Source organism: Lonchura striata, chromosome 9 (assembly GCF_046129695.1).
Source record: "Lonchura striata isolate bLonStr1 chromosome 9, bLonStr1.mat, whole genome shotgun sequence".
Lineage (NCBI taxonomy): Eukaryota > Metazoa > Chordata > Aves > Passeriformes > Estrildidae > Lonchura > Lonchura striata.
Genome location: NC_134611.1, coordinates 4,607,455 through 4,628,598, shown reverse-complemented (window position 1 = coordinate 4,628,598; position 21,144 = coordinate 4,607,455). Strand labels below are relative to the sequence as shown.

The following is a 21,144-nucleotide window of genomic DNA, read 5'->3' as shown; positions in this document are numbered from 1 at the left end:
TGGCAGATGATTTCTAAAATGTAGGGATTATTCAGATTTCTGTTGATTTTCTTAAGCATTTCTGCTGGGCTCCTCTTGGTCACATTTCTGCATAGTGCATGTATTCCTCTCTTTTTATAGGAATCTTAAAAACCCCATAAGCCAGGGAAATTTACTCCCAAACTGCCAATATAGCCAAGGAATTAATCACCAATAGAGTTTTGATTAGAAGAAGCTGGTGGACAAAATAAACAACCAAGCCCAACTGTTTGCTAATTCCAGAAGCAACAGTGGCACCTTGCACCTAACAGCCCCGGGGGGACAGCAGCAGGAATTTCCCCGTGGAGAGGGGGGTCAGGGGATGCCCAGGGGGGTTGGAGTGCCCATCCCTGGAGGTGGCACTCAGAGCCGGGCAGTGCCCACCCTCCTGGCTGCAGCTGAGCCCCTCGTGAGGGACGATTGCCATTTCCACGGGCTGTGTGCGCCAGGAACCAACATAGCTCACGGCAGCCGGAGCCATTTGCTCTCCGGAGCCAGCAGCGTTCGTCTGCAGCCCCTGACGTGCCATGAACTATTCATGGAGCTCCAGAGTGTTCAAACACTGCCCCGCTGAAATTGCTGCTACTTTTCAACTTGATGGACATCTTCCCCCGACTGGGCTGCAGCCAGCACCGGCCTCGCCTGACGTGTGCATCAGGAGAGTGCAGGAATGCAGGGGTGTGCAGGAATTCAGGGGTGTGCAGGAATGCAGGGGTGTGCAGGGATGCAGGGGTGTGCTGTGAGAACCCCAGCCTTGCTCTGGGGTCTCATATGGTGGTGAAATTCCTCCTCCAACCCGTGCTTCCAAATTTGAGTTCCCACAGTGTGCAGGAATGCAGGGGTGTGCAGGAATGCAGGGGTGTGCAGGAATGCAGGGGTGTGCAGGGATGCAGGGGTGTGCAGGAATGCAGGGGTGTGCAGGAATGCAGGGGTGTGCAGGGATGCAGGGGTGTGCAAGAATGCAGGGGTGTGCAGGAATGCAGGGGTGTGCAGGAATGCAGGGGTGTGCAGAGGCTCAGCAGTGCAGGGGTGTTCAGCAGTGCAGGGGTGTTCAGCAGTGCAGGGGTGTGCAGCAGTGCAGGGGTGTGCAGCAGTGCAGGGGTGTGCAGGGAGGACTCTGAGCTCTTGCAGCCACCTGTGGGTGAGAGGGAATGATCCCCCCACTTCCAGAGCCATTTGGGGTGGGATTTCTGCTGGGGGTCCCATTCCAGAGCCCCTCACCCTTTCCTGCCTGCTGCTGCTCTGCAGCTTTTCCTGCTGCTGGAGGATTTTGCATCAGGAAGCTTTCCATGCCCCAGCCTTCCCCACTCGCTTTTCAGCTTAATCCTGAGGATTTTGAAGACATTATGGCTCAGCTTTGCATATGTTTTGCACAGAAGAGAGGAAAAAAACCCAGCAGCTGAGATTTTTCAAAGCTGACTGGGAGCTTTAGGCATGCAGGTTCTGCTAAGATCCATGCCATTGAAAACCCCTAGTAATTAGTACAGTATTTTGGTGCTTTTGGGACAGAGATAGATGCCTTAAAACTGACTCTGAGACACATGCAGAACGACATATTCTGCCTGAAAACCAATCTAAACCAATCTTTTTTTCCTAGTTTGTACCATGTATAGCCCCTAAGCACTGAAATCCTTTGGGTTTCTCCAGCACCTGACTGGGAATTGGACAGTGATGACCTGCATCGAGCAGGGTGGGATTTCCACCTCTTTGTAAACCACAGCTCCTTCTGTTGGGAGCTGGACTGGGCCCTTCTGGGTCCCTTCCAGCTCAGGATATTCTGTGGTTCTGGGAAAATGGAGCACAAAGTGGGGCTGTGCAGCGTGGGAGGGCAGGGCACAGCAGGCTGCAGGTTTGGGATCCTCACAGCAGCACGGCAGGCACTGCTCATTCCTGCTGGGGCTCTCTGAGCAGAGCTCTCTGCCCTGGCAGTTTCCTGGGGGTTATTCACATCACTCCCTGCTTGCCCAGTCCAAAATCCACGGCCTGTTTGTTTGTGAGCATCCTTGGAGCTTCCCAGAGCCAGCTGTCCTCCGAGCTGCCTGGCTGTGCAGAGAGCTCACCCCAGGGGGACACAAACCCTGCAGAGCCACCAGGGCAGAGGAAGGTGATGACAATCCTCCTGCACAAACAGGCGGCACCTGGGGATGATGGGGAGGCACGCAGAGCTGAGCCCGTGCCCCGAAGCGAGGGGGCCCAAAGGGGCCCAGGTCCATCATTCCACCCCAGTGTCTGCAGTGGCAGGCGCTGCTGGTGTCACCCAGCATCACCCCAGGCCCTGCCTCGCTGGGGAGCAGGCTGCCACCCACCCCCTGGGCTCATCTTCCACTGCCTCCTGCCAACAGCGTTTTCTTAGGGAGCTGTCTGACTCAGCAGCTGAAAACGGGAAGGCATTTTGCACATCTTCCATCTTAATGAAAAGCATCTTTAAAATTTTAATCAGATGGCTCCACGCTGTTCCGTGGATTCAGAGGCTCGGTTAAAATCTGGCTTCCTGAAAACCATGAACAGGAGCAGGTGCCAGTGCTAAAAGAGCACAATTCAATTTATTTAATTGTTCAGAGCTGCTGCTTGAGCCTGTTACCACCCTGTTCCTGGAAGGATGCAGCCTGGCTCAGCTGTCATGTTCCTGCCTACAAATTTTGGTGCTGCTTTCTTTAACCCAGAAGGCCTCTTAGAAAAACCCACACTCAGCCTTTCAGGGGTTGCCTGCATGTTAAGAGCTCATCTGGAAAGTTTAAAGGAGGACAAAACCCAGCTTAAAATCCACCTCAGTGGACTGGGCCTTGCACCTGTTTGTCGTGAGGGAAAGGAAAAGATGCAGCGATGCAGCTTTTATGCATCAGGTTCAGAGTGAGGAAATGGCTGATCCTGTGTCATCCTGGGATGTTGTTTTCCATCCTGGCTGGAAATATTGTTGGCAACTCCATCAAAATGTCCATGTTGCACAGATACTCTAAATGCAGCTGGCATGGAACTGAAATTTCCATTTGGTGCGAAATTCAGACAGGGAAAAGACAAAAAAAGAAGTGTTGCCTGGAATGAGATGGGGAGCCTGGAAGGAAGCCAACATATTTTTTTTCCCACTCAAAACTCAACAGGCCTTTATTTGAATTTCTTTAAAACTGACATATTCATGGAGTTTTCAAACAGGCTTTTTCTGACAAATCCCCTAATCCCCCAAGCCTTCCCTCCCTCCACATCCCAAGTTTGTCAGATCCTTCCCTGCCAGCTGTAGCTGCAGGCTCCTCGTATTCCACGCAGAGCTGGGCCCTCCCTGAAGCTCTGGATACACAGCTCTATATACATTTTAAATCTCTGCACATGGGCACCCATCTCATCTAGATGGATATATGCATATTTATTCCTGTACAATTCCTCTAGTCAGCCAGTTCTGGCTGATCAAACCTTCACTTAAAACATATCCTTCTGTGATAAATAAAAACACGGACTGCTCTCTTCCTGCTGGTGAATCACATTCTGGAATCTCCTGCTTGTCTTCTCTCAGTCAGAACTGGGACTTGTCTCAGGGAAGGGGTAAATAGGTTGTGTAAAGAGGAAGGGAACAGCTGGAGCTGGCCCAGGAGGGGTTCAGGTTGGATTTTGGGATGGGCTCTTCCCCCATAGGGTGCAGGCACTGCCCATATCCCCAGGGAATGGGCACGGCCCCAAGGCTGCAGAGCTCCAGGAGGGTTTGGATGCTGCCAGGTATGCCCAGGGTGGGATTTTGGGGGGTCTGGGCAGGGCCTGGGGCTGGATCAATGATCCTTGGGCCCCTTCTAGCTCAGGATATTCCCTGATTCTGTGAGTATCTGTGTTCTAAACCCCACTAACTGTGGGAAGTTAGAGCTGCACTGGAAGAGCCCTCCCCGTGTTCCCAGGTTCCCACGCTGGAGTTCTACACAAGGCACACACCTGACAAACACTGAGCCCATCTACAAAAACACAAACTGACCTGGCACTGATGCACACCAGGGAACACAAACTGACCTGGCACTGATGCACACCCAGCCAGGGAACACAAACTGACCTGGCACTGATGCACACCCAGCACCAGGGAACACAAACTGACCTGGCACTGATGCACACCCAGGGAACACAAACTGACCTGGCACTGATGCACACCCAGCACCAGGGAACACAAACTGACCTGGCACTGATGCACACCCAGGGAACACAAACTGACCTGGCACTGATGCACACCCAGCACCAGGGAACACAAACTGACCTGACACTGATGCACACCCAGAGAACACAAACTGACCTGGCACTGATGCACACCCAGCCAGGGAACACAAACTGACCTGGCACTGATGCACACCCAGCACTGGGGAACACAAACTGACCTGGCACTGATGCACACCAGGGAACACAAACTGACCTGGCACTGATGCACACCCAGCCAGGGAACACAAACTGACCTGGCACTGATGCACACCCAGCACTGGGGAACACAAACTGACCTGGCACTGATGCACACCCAGCCAGGGACAGAGATCCCTGGCTGCTGAGAACCTCCCTCAGAGATGGGAGGAACCTCCTGGCTCACCCCCTCTGAATTTTCGGGCCCCAAGCTGGGCAACACCCTGGGGCTCCCCTGACAGGGGAGACCCTCCTGGAGCAGTTCTGTGTCAGGAGAGGCAGACACACATTGGACTTTTTCAGTCTTCAGCCTCTGTTTATTGTTACCTGATCAAAACTTCAGCACACTGCACCCAGACCTTGCAGGTGTGAAAACAGCACAAAAATATCCAACAACCTCGTGCTGCAAGGCCTTTTTAGCCTAATCAAAAACTAACTGCCCAATTAAGAAGTGACACCTAGATTATTTTCTTTCTAACCCAATAACTGACCCCTAAAGACAAGCAATGCAGATTTTCCCACCTAATTACAAGATACCACCCAAACCCAAGAAGAAAGATGAAGAAGAAGAAAGAAGGGAACTTGAGACAACACCCTGTACTCTCCATCTTGAACCCATCTCTAACACTCCAAAAATCCTAAATTTCTCACCCATGTGACATACTCCACTACTTTCTACAATCTATTTCACACTTTTGTGGTTTCTAGTTTACCTTGAGTCTTTGGGAGTTTTCTCCATGACTGAGGGTCAAGGTCAGAGCTGCCCTGGGGGTCAGGACACCCCAGAGCAGACACAGAAATATCCCCGGTGCCCTGCGTTCCCACAGCCCCCGGCATCAGCCACACACGGGCTGGAGAAAGCAGCAACAGGAGGTTGAGCATCTCCCCACCCTCCACATCCTCCACCCTTCTCACAGCCTCCAGAAGCCATTTCACACCTGGCCCTGCTCTGCTTTCCTGGCATCTCTCAAAAGCACTCCTTGGTTAAAATGTGAAATTCCAGCCAACTGATCGATGTGTGATATTGTAAAATATTCAGGATTCTCAGAGCAGCTTCTTCTCCTAAGTGGGCTTCTCATATTCGTGGGAAAACTCATTAATATTGAAATCCCCACTGACAGAAGGCTTGTAGGCAATACAGTATCAGGAAAAAAACATCCTTGTATTTTACATGCCGGCTTAGAGAGTGGGAATCAATGGACTAAAAACGACCTAGTTCTAGTCCTATTTTTCAGCTGATAGAAAGCAGCTCTCTTGATATTAAATAATGCATCTCTTCAGCAAGCAGTGAATAATATGATTTAGTGTGTTCAAACATTCTCTGGAATGGTGATGCAGGCTCTGAACACGCTGAATGTCACTGAGCACGCCCTGAGACGCTCGTTCAGCTCAAGCAGGAATGTTTGCCTGATTCCACACGCTCACTCGGAGGGTGTGCCTTCACGGCATGATTTACCAGCACAGAGTCCACCTGCCTGAAGCAGCAGGTGACTGCAGCACTGGAAGCAGCAATTTCCCCCAGGATATAATTCCCAGCGTGGCTCGGCCGCGGGTTCCCACAGAAACAAACCCAGAATTAGCGGTGCAGGTGCAGGGAGCTGGCTGCACACAGGCACCAGCTTTTCCTGGAGCCACGCTGGAATTTCACCCCTGCCCGGGCTCTGGAACGCAGCAGCAGTGCCCTCCATGTGCCCGGAACATAAAGCTCCTAGCTGATTAACAAGGAGCTTTAATACATTGATATTCTCGAGATGTTCACCTGTTTGATGCCAACGTACCCACAGCAAGCCGTGAAGCCCTGTACCTGTGCTGGGACAGAAGAAGCTCGGGTGTTCTGGGGCTGGGTGCTGGAGGGTGATTCCCACCAGCTGATGGAGCTGGGAGACTCTGCCTTCCCTTCCAGGTGGGGGATTTGGGAGGCAACAAAGCAGCCAAAGACTCTTGGAACAAACACACATCTGCTCCCAACAGGATGTAGAAGCTAAATTTGCCGTGATCCAGGATCGGCTACTGAAATCTGGATCACCTTTTCACAGCCCTTTAGAGTTCTGGCAGGAATTGCAGAAGGAAGAGCTGCTGGGCTTTGGCTGGAGGAGCACAGCTGGCCCTGCCTCTTGCCCCAGGGCTCTTCCCTGCTCCAGGGCTGCTGCACCAGCCTCTCCTGCTGCCAAGCAGAGTCCCCAGCTGCAGGAACACGCTGCTTTCCTCACCAACAGACAGAACTAATGGCAAGAAAGACCACTGTAAATCCCAAAATTCAGAGTCCAGCCCTGCAGACTTTCCTTACACAAAATCACTGATTGATTTAAATGGGATTTGCAACTGCATTAAGAGGAGAAAACTGGAGGGGTTGGCAGGTTTCCCATGAAACAAACAGAGCCTGCTTGAAATTAGGTATTATTGAGTATTCTGGCATATTAAATTTGTTAGATATGCAGAAAGGCAGAGCAGGGAGAAGCAACTGGAGTTCAAGGAGTTGTCCAACCTGCCCAAGTGCTCATTTAAACACATGCTTTTGTTCCTGAGAAAATTAAATAACTTAAGGTCCTTCTCTCTCCCACTCCAATTTTTATAAAAGTGCCTCATAAGATGTGAAATCATTAATTAAAAAAGATTCCTCAATTATTCTCTCTGACCTGTCACAGTTACTTGTTTAGTCAGCGTTAAGAATTCAGCAACATCTTCAAAGGCTTTCCAAGACACCACCTGTGAACTAATTATGCTGAAGGAGGAAAGATTTGTAAGGAGCTCCAGCTCCTGGCGCTGGCTGACAACACAGATACCAACCGTGGCCCCAATTTTGTAACTTTCTGCAGCTAATTCTACATGCTTGAAGCAGTGTCACTTCAAATTAGGAGAGCAAATCCCCAAATGTGGGAAAAGGGCTCCGGCAGAGAAATGCACAAATGTGCCACCAGGGCTCTCGAACACGGCGTTGCTTTGCATGAATTAAAAATGTCCTAAAAGCTTTGTCTCCTGTTGGGAACCGGGGCGGATCCTGAAAGTTCTCCAGGCTGCTACAGACTCCTCACGTCCTACAGAGAATCACTTCCAAGCCTGGTCTTTTGTCGGAGTCCAGCACATCCCTCTGGCTGCCCTGGCTGCTCCAGACCCTGGCAGGGGCTCAGAGACCCTGGCACGAAGTCACAAACACCTGTGGCCAAGATTTTAGCCAGTGGAAAAAGCTGCCAGCTCTGGATGAGGAATTACAAACCACAAGGGTTTGAGTGGTGTGGGAGCTGGATTAACACAGGTGAAAAAGTAGAATTTTGGGCTTTTGGAATGAGGTTCAGGGCATGAAGATGGAGGTTGGGCATGCCCTGGCCTTCTTCTCCTTTGTCTTGCCCTCCATGTCTTGGTGTGATGGTGGCACTTTTCTATTGGTTTAAGGTAGAGATTCACAGTCTAACATGGGTGATGGGAATTGGTGAAGAAATTGTAAACATAGACGTGTAGTTTTGGGTATATAATGTGGGAGCTGCCCAAGGCTCGGGCCAGAGTGCCACGGGCTCCTTGCTAGGCAGAGCTTGGCAGGTCAGAGAAAGAATGTTTAGATAAGAAGAAATAAACAGCCTGGAGAACACAATTGGAGACATTCCAGGCTCCTTCTCTGGCTGCCGGGCCAGGGAAGCAAAGACTCTTTTTGATCTCTCGGGGTCATCCTGACCCCCAGAACCCCAAGAGAAACTGAGAGTCTTTGAGGAAGACCCTCGGGTCTTTGGGATGACCCGGGTCCCTTGAGGAAGACTGGGAAGACCCTTCCCAGTCCTTGGGAAGACCGAGCAGTGGTGATGGGACTCCGACCATGCTGTCAGGCGTTTCCCTGCATTTCTGGGGAGCCTGGCCCCAGCTCCCTCAGCCAGCTGCAGGCAGTGTCGGCCTCCCTCTGGGGAGTTCTCACACCTCTGGCTCAGCGCTGAAACCCTGCCAAGGATCTGTGTCCTCCCAGCAGCAAAACCTTCTCGGGGAGCAGAACACGCCCCCCGAAGCTGCGCTGAAGCGCTGAAGGATGGCGGTAATTAGCTAATTAGCTGCAGAGCCTTGATTGAGCAGGAAGGAGGCCGATGCTCTGTTTTCTGACTGATGTGAGACACGAGGCCAAAATGAGCTCCTAGAGATTATCCATGCTTTGTATTCCTGCACGAGGGAAGCGGGGCAGGCAGGCAGACCCAAAGGACTCTTGGCCAGAACCTCCTGGGAGGACCTGAACAAAGCCAGAAACGTTGGCCCTGCTCCTGGCAGGGGGTGAACGAGATGATTTTAAGGCCCCTTCCAGCCCAAACCATCCTGTGGTTTATGATAAATTTTACTGTCATAAGCAGCTGTGGACAGATAACCCAGCTTCTCTGCCACCATCAGCCCAACCTGCTGCCTTCACTGCTGCTGCTGCAGCACACCGGGGACTCAGTTCCCAGCACTCTGGGAAGGTTTTCATTGCCTCTGCAGCTGAATGACTTGGTAACAATAGTGCTGGCATTTCCCAGCTATTTACCAGGCTAAAATTAGCCAAGTAGAGGGACTATCACAGTGTTATTTAATTATGGAAGGCAAACAGAACAGTTCATTGCAATGTCACTGCTGGTACCAGGGCTCATTTCCAGGAGGAAAGACTCAATAATAAATTTTCAACCATTTTGAGAACTGTCTTTAAACCCTCCTCCCCTTTTCTGTTGTCTTTCAGCAGAACAGATGTTGGTTTTCAACTGCAAACTGAGCTCAGTGCTTTCCTTGGTAATTTAAAGTTGGATTTGCTCACGTAGTTTCATAACTATTGCAACTTTAATGACTCCCAAATTTTTCTACTATTGTGTTCAGAGGTTTTCATGTTCTCAATTTCATGTTTGGAAAAATCCCTCTCTATTTAGCACCGTGCTTTCAGAATTAAGAGAGGGATCATTATTAAAGGACTCTATTGCTTTCTACTCCCCCATCTCCATGCTGCTCCCAAAAATACACATAATTTTGCTCATTTGGTGCAAATCTCTGCAGACAAGAATGCAAACACATCTCAAAGCTGCGTTACTTGAAGAGCAGTTTTTGAAAGTGAGGAACCACCGTGACTCTGTTGGAGCACTCACTTCTGGGGATTGAACCCAGAAATGTTACTGGAGTCCACTCCAGCTGCAACCACCCGGCATTTCCCTCCTTCCCTGGGCAGAGCTTGGAAGAGGACCAGGCTGAGGGCACTTTTTCAGGAATTCCAAACCCCAGTGTTCAACACCACCAGGGTGAGGTTCTCCCATCGCTGCTTTGCACGACCGACACAGCAGCGACCCGACCCTTCTTCTCAGCTTCTCTTAATCCAAAAATAATTCCCCAGCTTATGTCCAACTGCTTGCTAGTCCAAAGCAACTGTGGAAAATCCCCAGGATGGGGACTTTCACTGCAGGCACCATCAGCTTTTTGCAGTCCAGTCCCCCCTCCCATGCCGTGGCTTTGGATGGAGGCATCATGCAGAGGTTTTGCTGCAGCTCTGGCTGCAGGCACAGGACAATCTCTGTCCTAGAGGAGATGGAGACAGGGACAGTCTCTGCCCTAGAGGAGATGGAGACAGGGACAGACTCTGCCCTAGAGGAGATGGAGAGCTTTGGGATGCTCCCTGGAGCCCGGGGAAAGCAGGGAGGCAGCACCTCTGCCCCCTGAGTGACACCAGAGCTGCCCTCCCTAAGCTCTTTAATTAAAGCACTGCAGATTTAAACACTCAGCTTGCTGCTCCTGTAGGTCTGGGGTGTTGGAATCACCTGTGCCTGCTTTTCCTTCTGCAGCCCTTGGTTTAACCTGCCTCACTTGGTTTAATCACCTCAATTTCTGTGGCTTTCTGGTGCAGTCCTTCCAATCTTTAGTTAGGAAATAAAAGTACTCATCTGGTGAAGGCTTTGCCAGAGGAAAATTCTGCCTGCTATCCTGGATGGGATATTGGGAAAGAATTATTCTCTGTGAGAGAGGCATGGTCCTGGCACTGGTGCCCAGAGCAGCTGTGGCTGCCTCTGGATCCTTGGCAGTGCCCAAGGTTGGACGCTGGGGCTGGAGCACCTGGGACAGTGGGAGGTGTCCCTGCCATGGCGCTGGAGGGGCTTTGAGGTTCCTCCCAACCCAAACCATTCCAAGATTCTGTGAGCAGCCCCACTGAGGGGTCCTGCTGGGGAGCAGTAACAGGAATCCCCAAGAAAAGGGGGATGCAGCAGGAGCACCAGGAGCTGTGGGTGCCCTCCAGGCCCACGGAGAAGCGTTCAGCCCCCACCAAGCCCTCCCAACAGCTCCTGCTCCATCCCACAGGCAGCCAGAGACGAGGCAGCGAGAGATCTGCACATCCTCCAACCAAGACCCACATTTGCAACAACACCAGCAAGGGTTCGGAGGGGGAGGTGGTTCCAGAGCAGGGAGGTGCCCGCAGGGAGCAGTGCCCTGCACAGCCCCACCGCAGAGACCCGTGGCAGGGAGGGGATGGGGGACAGGCTGCTCGAAACAGGGAGAAAGAGGACGAGACACGAAGCCTGCAGGGAAGACACACCAATGGAAGCACAAAGACAGGGACAGTCCAGCACTACCACGACACAGCAGCCCGGGTCAGCCCCGGGCACGGATGGCAATGAGGCCCGGCAGGCACCGACCTCCTGCGGGGGATACTGACCTGGGCTCGAGACACGACTAGAGGTAGTAGGCTCAATAATTTCTACAAAAAGGGAAAAGGAAAAAAAAAAAAAAAAAAGAAAAAGAGAACATTTGGGAGTTAATCACACATGGAAGACAAGTACAGAATGAGACAGCAAACAGTCATGCAAGAGACAGCACAGTTCAATCTCGAGTGGGGCTGGGCAGAGCTCTGTGCTGGAGCTCACCCAGCACTGCTCTTACCCACACTTTGTGCACACCATCAGCACCATCACACCCCCTCCGGGCCGGGCTTTTTGCCCCTGGGGTTCTGGAGCTCCAAGGCTTTTCTCCCGGGAGCCACTGAAACCTGGCTAAGGGAAGGGCTTTGTTCTCTCCATTGAAGGCAATTTCCTCCCATGAAGATCAGTCAAGGTAACAGTTTTGAACAAAGAATGTTTTAAAGCAATTGTTTTGTGCTTCGGTGAACTTTTAAGAAGGCACATCTTTTTAATTATTGAAGTCTTTCCAGAAGAGAACATTTCTCAGAAACATCAAACCCATTTGGAAGTTGTTTACTTCCCCCAGGGCAACCAATACAAACAGGCAAAGTTAAGAGAAGACACAGTTCTCCTGCATCCAGCCTAATGAAACAATCACCTGTGGCTTTTCATTATAATTTGACTTTAAAATTCATTATTCTGGGCCTTTTTATTAGCTTTGAATAGTGCTATGCAAAATGAAATACCGGTCCCAATTAATCTTGCACGGAAGCAAGCTCCCGTCTCAATGCAGCAATTCAATACTGCTCATAAAAAAGGTTTAACAAAATTACCAAGCTCAAAAGATCATTGACCATATCTTGACTATAACAAGAAACTAATGAAAAAAAATGGGAGCGAGTTGACAAGCAGGGATGTGCAGGGAATGGCTGAGCACACACCAGCTCCTGGCCAATTTTGAGGGTTTTTTTCCTCCTACAATTGCTTTTCAGGTTAATACTGTGCAAACACGAGTTCAAGAGAAATAGCAGACAAATATTTCCCCAAATAAAAAGTTATGAAGGTTCTTTACCCAACTGCTAAACTTCTGCTAATGCAGATGAATGTTTCCAACCTTAAAACCAATTATTCAACACCTTGACAAACACACTGTGGGTGCTGATGAACCCAAATCACGTTTTGAAAGCGAAATGGAATTTGAGCTGTGTTAAACTTTTAATTGGCATTAAAATCCATGAAGTTGGTGACACCTTCAGCATAAAAAGGGTTTTGGGTACGAGGTTTCCCAGCCCTGTGCAGGGGCAGGGGCAGATGGGTCTGTCCCTGGTACCCCACCTCACTCCCCAGCATGGCATGGCAAGGGAGAGGGGGAGATGCTGCTCTCCATGCAGGAGCATCCCAGGCACGTGCAGCTGGCTCCAGCGAGGAAGAGGAGGGATGGGGAGGGTGCTCATTGTGCCTTAAAACTCTGCTCAGCCAGCCAGGGCACAAACAGGGCTTTTCCCCAGAATATTTAACTGAGAGAAAGCAAAATTGCCCAGAAATGCAGAAATCTGTGAGATGCCAAATTCATGGCAGCGATGCCCAAGTTTCAAGAAACTGAAGAAACTTGGACTTTGTGACACAGGTGTGGATGGGGAAAGGGGGAAAGAGCCACAAAGGTGCATTTGTGGGGTTTGGATCTGAAAATCCCAAAGGTGCTTTCTCAGGCAGGGGCACAGGGAGGGCCTGGGTGCCACTGCACCACGCAGGGGACATCAGGGACAGCCCCAGCAAGAGCAGCTGCTGGAGCTCCAGGCGAGGAAAAGGGAAATTCAGCCTGAAGGAAGGGGAATTCAGCATGAGGGAAAGGGAAATTCAGCATGAGGGAAGGGGAAATTCAATTCAAGGGAAAGGGAAATTCAGCCTGAGGGAAGGGGAATTCAGCATGAGGGAAAGGGAAATTCAGCATGGGGGAAGGGGAAATTCAGCATGAGGGAAGGGGAAATTCAGCATGAGGGAAAGGGAAATTCAGCATGAGGGAAAGGGAAATTCAACCTGAGAGAAGGGGAAATTCAGCATGAGGGAAAGGGAAATTCAACCTGAGAGAAGGGGAAATTCAGCATGGGGGAAAGGAAAATTCAGCCTGAGGGAAAAAGGAAAATTCAACATGAAGAAAAGAAAAACAACACAAGGAAGAAAAGGAAACTCAACCCAAAAGAAAAAGGGAAATTCAACATGAGGGAAAAGGGAAATTCAACATAAGGGAAAAGGGAAACTCAACATGAGGGAAAAGGGAAATTCAACATGAGGGAAAAGGGAAACTCAACATAAGGGAAAAGGGAAACTCAACATGAGGGAAAAGGGAAACTCAGCACAGGGAAATAGGGAAACTCAGCACAGCAAATGCTCCCACCCCAAAATGTTCCCCTGGCAAAGGAGGCTGTGCCCCTGCACGGAGCAACCCTGACTTCAGCAGGAGAAACAGGAGCTGGGGTCCAACAAGAGGCTCAGACAAAACAAAAGCCTATCAAGATTTCCTGGGTTTTGTATTTTAAAGGCTGTTTTAAAAGTGTGACAATAATTTGATTTAGTGTTCCTTAACTTCTCCCAAGCCTTAATGTTCTGAGCAATTACAGCCTTCTCCTCATGGATAATTCTCAAACTGGCTCAAATGTGTTGTGCAATGATGACAAACGTTATTTTTCTGGCTACCTTAAGTTAACAGCATCTTTTTCTTGGGAATTTAGGACTCAATCCTCGTGACTGTGGCTTCCTGGGAAAGTTCCTCTTGCTGCAGATGAACACCATTCTCTCCAACAATCAGGCAAATTAACACACTCAGTCAGTACAATATTTCATTAAAAAGCAAAATACCCTACCCAAACCAGCAGGGGTTGTGCTGGGATCGTGTCTCCCTGGGAAACATCATATCTAGACTTAATTATAGGTGCTTAAGGTAGCATAAAGTCACAGATTCCTGGCAGCATTGAGGCTGGAAGCGAGGGCGGTGATTTAATGTATTATTCTTGCAAAAAATCTCATTTTTAAATACATTATTAGACCAAGGCATTGGAGAGACGGATCTATTTCTAGTTTCAAGTTCTGAAACTCTTTGCAAATCTTTATTCATGAAAATGTTCAGGTCTGTAGAGAGAAAACAAAACCAGCTGGTTCTGGAGAAGCACGCTAGGCTGGTTCATTCAAATTAAAATTTGTTAATGACTCCTTAGGAGCCCTGGGAGGCAGGGAAGCGTGGGCAAGAGTGGCACGATCTGCACTGCACCTCCCTGGGACCCAGTCCTGCACTATCAGGGCTGCTCACATTTCCAAGGGTGCTTGTGGAAAAGGAATCTGCAAGTCTAATGGAAACCCACCGTGTCTAGGGCTGCAGTGGGGAATTCTCCCCAGCTGGACCGTGGGGCTTTGGAAGAGCAGGGAGTGCCCAGCAGCTGCTGCTGTGCCCGTGGCAGAGCTGGGCTGCGTGTGCAGGACCTGTGTGAGGTCCCTGCAGAGCCACCTCCTCGGGGACACCAAACCCGGCTCGCTGGTTTAAAGCAGAGCTTGGCGTCAGGCTGGGCTCAAAAACATAAACCAGGAATGTTCTGGGCATGGGGATACTGGCACAACATCCTGGCTGCCAAACGCACCTGGAGAAGTGGGGATGCAGTTCCTGCCCAGCTCTAAATGCCCCAAGCCCCAAGCCCCTGACTGACTCACCAGGGAAGGAATTTTCCCTCCTATCCAAACCAGACCTGCCCTGGTGCACCAGGAAAGGCTCAGGCAGTGCTGGTGTGGCAGCCCAGCTCTGCTGGGATATGTGGGCACAGGAATCCCCAGCAGGTTGTCATGGGAAGAGGTAAATCCTGCTGTTCTCCTCAAAATCAGTTCTGGCTGGGGGTGGTGAGCCGCATCTAACGCTGGAAATGACCCAGACAGTCAGCAGCTGAGAGGGTTCAAATGGAGTGGGAGAATAAACCCCAGGGATTTGTAGCTGCAGCTCTAATCCTCAAAAGGGAAACCTCTGCAGAATGTAAGCACTAAAGGCAGCTGGGCCAAGGAGGTGAGGTTAAATGCCAAGGACGTTTAGTAGCTGCCTTTTACCAAAAGCACAGAGATTGTATCTAGAAATTCCTTTCTGATCCCAGCAGAAAAGAGCTGGCAGAGAAAACCTCTTATCAGAATGGGAAAGCATCCCATGAAAGGGGAGCACAAGGAGGCAAATTACAGGGAGCAAAAGGAATTGGCTGCAAAAAGGCCCTGGCTGGGAAAGCCAGAACAGGAAGGGAACCGCCAAAGCAAAGCTGACCCCAGAGACTGCAGAATCATTAAGGCTGGAAGAGACCTCAGAGATCATCAAGTCCAAGTTAAACCCCACCATTTCCACTCAAGAACACAGTGAAGGAATGAGGCACCCTGAGCAAAACGAGAGCCCCTCTGCTCACACAGAAATTCAGCACGGACCCAAACCTATTTTTGTCTCAGTTTTATCACAAGCAGAAACCCTGGCATTCTGCATAAAAACATGAAAATGGAAATTGCCAGACCAAAGTTAAAACAAAATTCAATCAGCTCAGGAGGCTGAGGTCAGAGGGATTTAAATATGTTTGCACATAAAATTGTCAAAACAACAGTCAATTCCCAGGCAGGGGAGGACAGCGGGGCTGAGAATTACAGACGTGCTCGAGGAGGGCAGGACCCACAGCTGCAGCTTCCTGACATCCAAGGCTTGGGAAAAATATGAGCTGGAAGGAGCTATTAGAGGATACAGGCAGGTGAAAACAAGCAAGTAAATAAACCCTGACTTTTAGTTTACCAGAGGCCAATTACTGGTAATTATTTGCCTAGCAAATCTCCTGCATGTGGTTAGGAAGGCAGCGATTCATCAGCCCCTGTTTGCCTGAGCAAAGGGAACAAACTGGGGGCAGATTCCTCCAGAGTTCCAGGGGGACGTGCACCTCTCCAGCCTGCCTGTGCTCACGCTGCTCCTCCTCGGAGCTCCCCAAACAAACCAGGCTCCTGTGAGGAGGAAACTCGGGTGATTTGGGCAGGGATGACCCGAGGGAGCAGAGCACCGACCCTGGCTCCTGTCCACGGCAAAGCCCAAACTTCATCCCCCAGAGAGCAGGGGGAGCTCAGCAGAGGGCAGAGCAGTGATCTCAGCCCGTGCCCCCAGAGACATCCATCCCAGGAGCAGCTCCGGCAGAGCCAGCCGCAGCCTGGGCACTGCCCAGGGCGTCCCAGCTCTTCCCATCCCATTCCTGTCTGGCCGTTCCTGTTCCATTCCATTGTATTCCTGTTCCATTCCATTGTATTCCATTCCATTGTATTCCATTCCTGTTCCATTCCATTGTATTCCATTCCATTGTATTCCATTCCATTCCATTCCATTCCATTCCATTCCATCCCATCCCATCCCATCCCATCCCATCCTATTCCCATTCCAAAGGCCAGTGCCCTTTTCCAGTCCTCCGGAGCCCCCTCCCTGCACAAGCTCAGCACCAGCCCATCCCTGGGACCAGGTCTAGAGTTGAAGCTACCAATCCCACTTTTTGTTACAGTGGTACTTGGATATTCTCGTTCAGTCAGAGAGAGGAGAGAGGTTTCTGCCAGGCTAAGCCTGGGAAGAAGTCCAGGAGGAATGTAAACAATCGATTATCTCTCTTTCTGTTCATTTTGTTCATAGATATGTGATATGTTCTGCCACACTGACCTGAGTCCAGTGCACCGACCAGGTGAAATGGTTTTACTCTAATGGAATTCATGTTCACAATGTTCTCTATTAAAAAAAAAGTGTTTTTATATAAGCACTCAGTCTACCTTCTAAAATGGTATGACCCATTTTGCCCGTCCCTGGCTCAGCAGCGTCAGTGGTACCTGATTTTATTGCTCTGCAGCTGGTCCAAAAGCAAACGGTTGTGCTGGAGCAATTACAGCTGCGAGGGGGATACCAGGCTTTAAAAGTGAAAAATGTGCTTTGCTGTGAGTAAAGCCACGCCTAATTTCTGGTTTGGGGAATAAAAAAGCAATGCTATAATGAATTCGCAGTGTCCTTCACTGTTCCAGTGGCAGAAAACCCAACCTGTTTTCAAGGAACACAAACTCTGGAATGTTCCATTGCTTTCTGCAGCCCCTCACTCGTGACGTTGGTGGCTGCCACCCCTCAGGAATTCCTCAGGGCAGGTTTAGGGTGGATCTCAGGAGAGGTTCTTCTCCATGGGGTGCTCCCCAGGGAACGGGCACGTTCCCAAACCTGCCAGAGCTCTCAGGGATGCACAGGGTGGGATGGCTGGGATGGTCCCAAGGAGAACATTCCCAGCTGGAGAATGCAAAAAGCTCCTTTCAGTTCCATCTGCACCAGTACGATTGTTTGACTTTGATATTTCAACGCGGAGGAATCAATAACTGGACCAAAACACAACTGGCAGTTAAATACCATCTCATTAGTTAATTAAAAAAATGCTCATAACTGCTTCAATTTATGACCTTTGATAATTAACTGGGTTTATTTAAGCTAATCTCCCCCAGGCTTCATCAGCTTTGTTAAAGATTAATGATTTATTGTGAAATCGAGGTCTTTAAGCCTAGGGAAGCTAGAGCCTGTTTCAGTACCAGGAAAAATGGAAAAACACTTCATAATAAATCTTTTGGATGGAAACTCTGAGTGGATGGGGCAGAGACGTGACCTTAATTTATTCCGTGTCTTTCTCTCACCCTTAATATTTTGCAATTACAATTAGAGCTTTTCTGCAGGTTTGAGTTATTACACCTTAATTGCCTCGTAATGGTTTATTTTATTTAAATGGTTTATTCTTTTATTACAGGATGATAAATATTTAATAGCTCTACACCGGTGAGACGTTAAAAAAATAATAATTGTGAACTTGAAGTCTGAGGCCTGAAATTGCCAAGGAGTTTTCTCACTCCATCCTCCGGCAGCTCTACACCTCCAGCTGATTGCTTTGCTTGATAACAAGGGCTTCTCAATAAATATTCAAATGTTTTTAAGGCGGTAGAAAACCACATTATTGACAGCTTTTCGTGCCCTGTTGTACAAGAAGTCCAACAAAAGGTAATTTTTAAGAGCCTCCAGGTTTGTGCCAGAACCTCCAGCCCCGGGTCCCAGACTTGTTCTCAGCTGGCAGCACAATGGGATGAATTTCAAATTTTACTTAAATTCAGATGGAATTTGCTTTCCAAATGGAAAGGCAGAGAAAGGTACTAAACACATTGCTTTACTGCCCCGGTCTACTAAAAGCTTTTTTATTTATTTATTTTTTAATAAGCTCCAGAGTGAGCCATCATGTTTTATGCAGGATTAACAATTTCATAGTGTGAAAAAAATTAATTTAATTTAATTTAATTTAGTTAAATTCAATTTAATTTAATTTAAATGTGAGGGGCCGTGTTGTGTGTGTGTGTGAACCAGCAACAGACAAATTTATATTTTAATTAAAAACATTCAAAATAATGTATTAATTAAAGGTCACACATTTGATTCTCTTGGCAGTAAAAATATGCATTTTCCATCCTCACTCTCACAACAATTTCACATCTATAAGACACTGTATATGCTCAAGGCTTTACCTTTCGCAGGACTGCCTGTATTTTGCATAAATGAATAAATCAGGGAACTTTGTCCCCAGCAAATGGGTGTTGGCAAAAGCAGCCATTCATTTGCAGGCCACTTTTTGAGGATCATGAAATTATATACCCACTAACGTGAGGGCACGTCTTTGCATCGGCATTTGCAGCACCAAACCATTCAAAATGGAAAGGTGCAACACAGGAAGAAAAAAATCGACTAAATTAATCATGGATTTGATCAGATTTGAGAAATAAATGTGAGCACTGACATCCTCACAGGTTTCAGAAGGACCCCCAGCACTTGCACCCCACCGAGGTGTGCCTGGAGAAGCTCCTGCCAAGAAAACTCAGAGGAAAACCCAAACCAGAGCAGGCCAGGAAGGGAGAAAGCCACAAATTTCACACACTGGGATATGTCCAGGTCACCAAAGGGACATGAAAGCTTTGATTTAGTTATTCATGCTTTGATTTAGTTATTCAAAGTACACTGTTCTAAAGGACAAACAATATTTGCTCACGAGTCCTCATCCCCCATTTCGGATTTTTCCAGGGAAAACTGCTGCTTTAATAGTTTTTACAGCTGTTGACACCGCAACAAAATGAAGAAAAAGTGCCAGAGTTGGCTGTGTCCTTTGAGCTTGGTCTTCCATTCATATGGATAAATGGGAGCTCATGAATAATGCAGAGCTGGAAATCTGTTAGCATTTTGCTGCTCAGAAACATATGATTAGCACTGCCCTGGCTCCCAGCATCGATATTCCTGTTCTCACAGGTCACTTTTTAAATCTGCACAACTGTCAGTGCACTTCTGGGGATAAACATGGCCCAACAGCCCCTGGAGATGCTGGCCAGTGCCCAGCCTGGCCTTGGACATTCCAGGGATCAGGGGCAGCCCAGCTGCTCTGGGCACCTGTGCCAGGGCTGCCCACCCTGCCAGGGAATAATTCTGTCAAAAGTGGGGAAACTGAAACTGAGAAACTGAAAACCTTGGGGTTTATGTTGTTCTGCTCCGTATTGGTGTGCAGCTTTTAGCTTTATATTATTCAGTGTTACTGGGATCTTTTCCCAGCGTGGGGAGGACAAAACAATCCTGCTCTAGCTGGAGACTCAAGGACAATCTCTTCAAACCTCAGGCCCAAAGCACAAACAACGTGACAAGGGAGAGAGGGAAAGCAAGCAAGGAGGATGAAACTTTATCATTTGAAGCTGTTAATTAGGCAGTTATCTCCTGTATGCAAATGGAGCAGAACTTATAGAAATGTCAGATCTCCTGACCAAGCCCTCTTTTGCTCCCATCTTGGAGCCCTCCCGGCAGAGCCAGGGCTGTGGCTCCAGGGTGTGGCCTTTGAAGGCCCTGCCATAAATATTCTCTTTCTTGCTCTTAACTACACCTAGCTTCTGCTCCAGCTCCTCAAGGCACCACTTCCAATGTCCCACCCAGCCCTGCCCGCTGCAGGGGCAGCCCGTCACCACATTTCCCAGGAAACCAGCAGAAGGAACCTGAGGGATCTGCCTGCGTCGCACGGGAGCAGCAGCCCGGACATGGGAGCTGATGGGGAGGGTCCACACGGATCCAGGCGCCCACACGGATCCAGGTGTCCACATGGATCCAGGTGCCCACACTTCCCAGCATTTGGGGTCCACTTGTGGTCCGAGAGATGGTCCCTGTAGGACTGGCCTCATTGTGCCCTGGATTCCAGCAGCTCTCCCTCATGCTCCATGGATTCCAGCAGCCCCTGTCCCTCACACTCCATGGATTCCAGCCCCTGTCCCTCATGCTCCATGGATTCCAGCAGCTCTCCCTCATGCTCCATGGATTCCAGCAGCCCCTGTCCCTCATGCTCCATGGATTCCAGCAGCTCTCCCTCATACTCCATGGATTCCAGTCCCTGTCCCTCATCCTCCATGGATTCCAGCAGCTCTCCCTCATACTCCATGGATTCCAGCCCTTTTCCCTCATCCTCCATGGATTCCAGCAGCTCTCCCTCATGCTCCATGGATTCCCAGCCCCGCACTCCCCACACGGGTCGAACACGTGCCCAGAACTGGAAACTCTTCAAGTGCTCTGCTATTTGCTTTCACTGGCATAGCAATTTGTGAATAACTTATTTAGTAATTACAGTGTAATTATAGCTCTGCTGATCCCTGACGAGCCGAAATCCACAGACAATGCCTATCAAATGAATCATTACAATCTCTATAAATTACACAGGAGATGTGCCCATGTCATGATGAGATTCCTGAAATGACTACAATTTCTGTGAAAGGAGATTAATTAAGATGGAGGTAAAGTTAAGAAGGAGCAGATTATCCTGCCCCTGTGCCCGGCCCTGGAGTGCTGTGTCCAGCTGTGGCTCCTCAGCACAGCAGGGCCAGGAGCTCCTGGAGCTGAGAAGGGCCTGGAGCATCTCGGTGCCCAGGAGGGGCTGAGGGAGCTGGGGCTGCTCAGCCTGGAGAGAGCCCAGTGAGAGCGCTCAGCCCTGGGTATCTCTAAGTGTGTCCCTGTGTGTCCCTGGCTCTCCCTGTCCCTGTCTGTCTGTCCCTGGGTGTCTCTGTCCATCCCAGTCTGTCCCTGTCTGTCCCTGGGTATCTCTGTCTGTCCCTGGGT

The 21,144-nt window shown here is 49.4% G+C and overlaps 1 protein-coding gene across 2 annotated transcripts in view; it reads right to left on the bottom strand.

Annotated features, from left to right (window-relative positions):
- The window catches only part of NEGR1 (neuronal growth regulator 1), a 175,590-nt gene that overhangs the window by 25,536 nt on the left and 128,910 nt on the right, over positions 1 to 21,144 (bottom strand). Inside the window, exon 7 of one of the 2 annotated variants that reach the window (XM_031505577.2) lies at positions 11,009 to 11,050. The exons of the other annotated variant lie outside the window; for it this stretch is intronic. Coding sequence (XP_031361437.1) covers positions 11,009 to 11,050 — 42 coding nt within the window. The remainder of the gene's footprint in view (positions 1 to 11,008; positions 11,051 to 21,144) is intronic. 2 annotated transcript variants of the gene reach the window in all.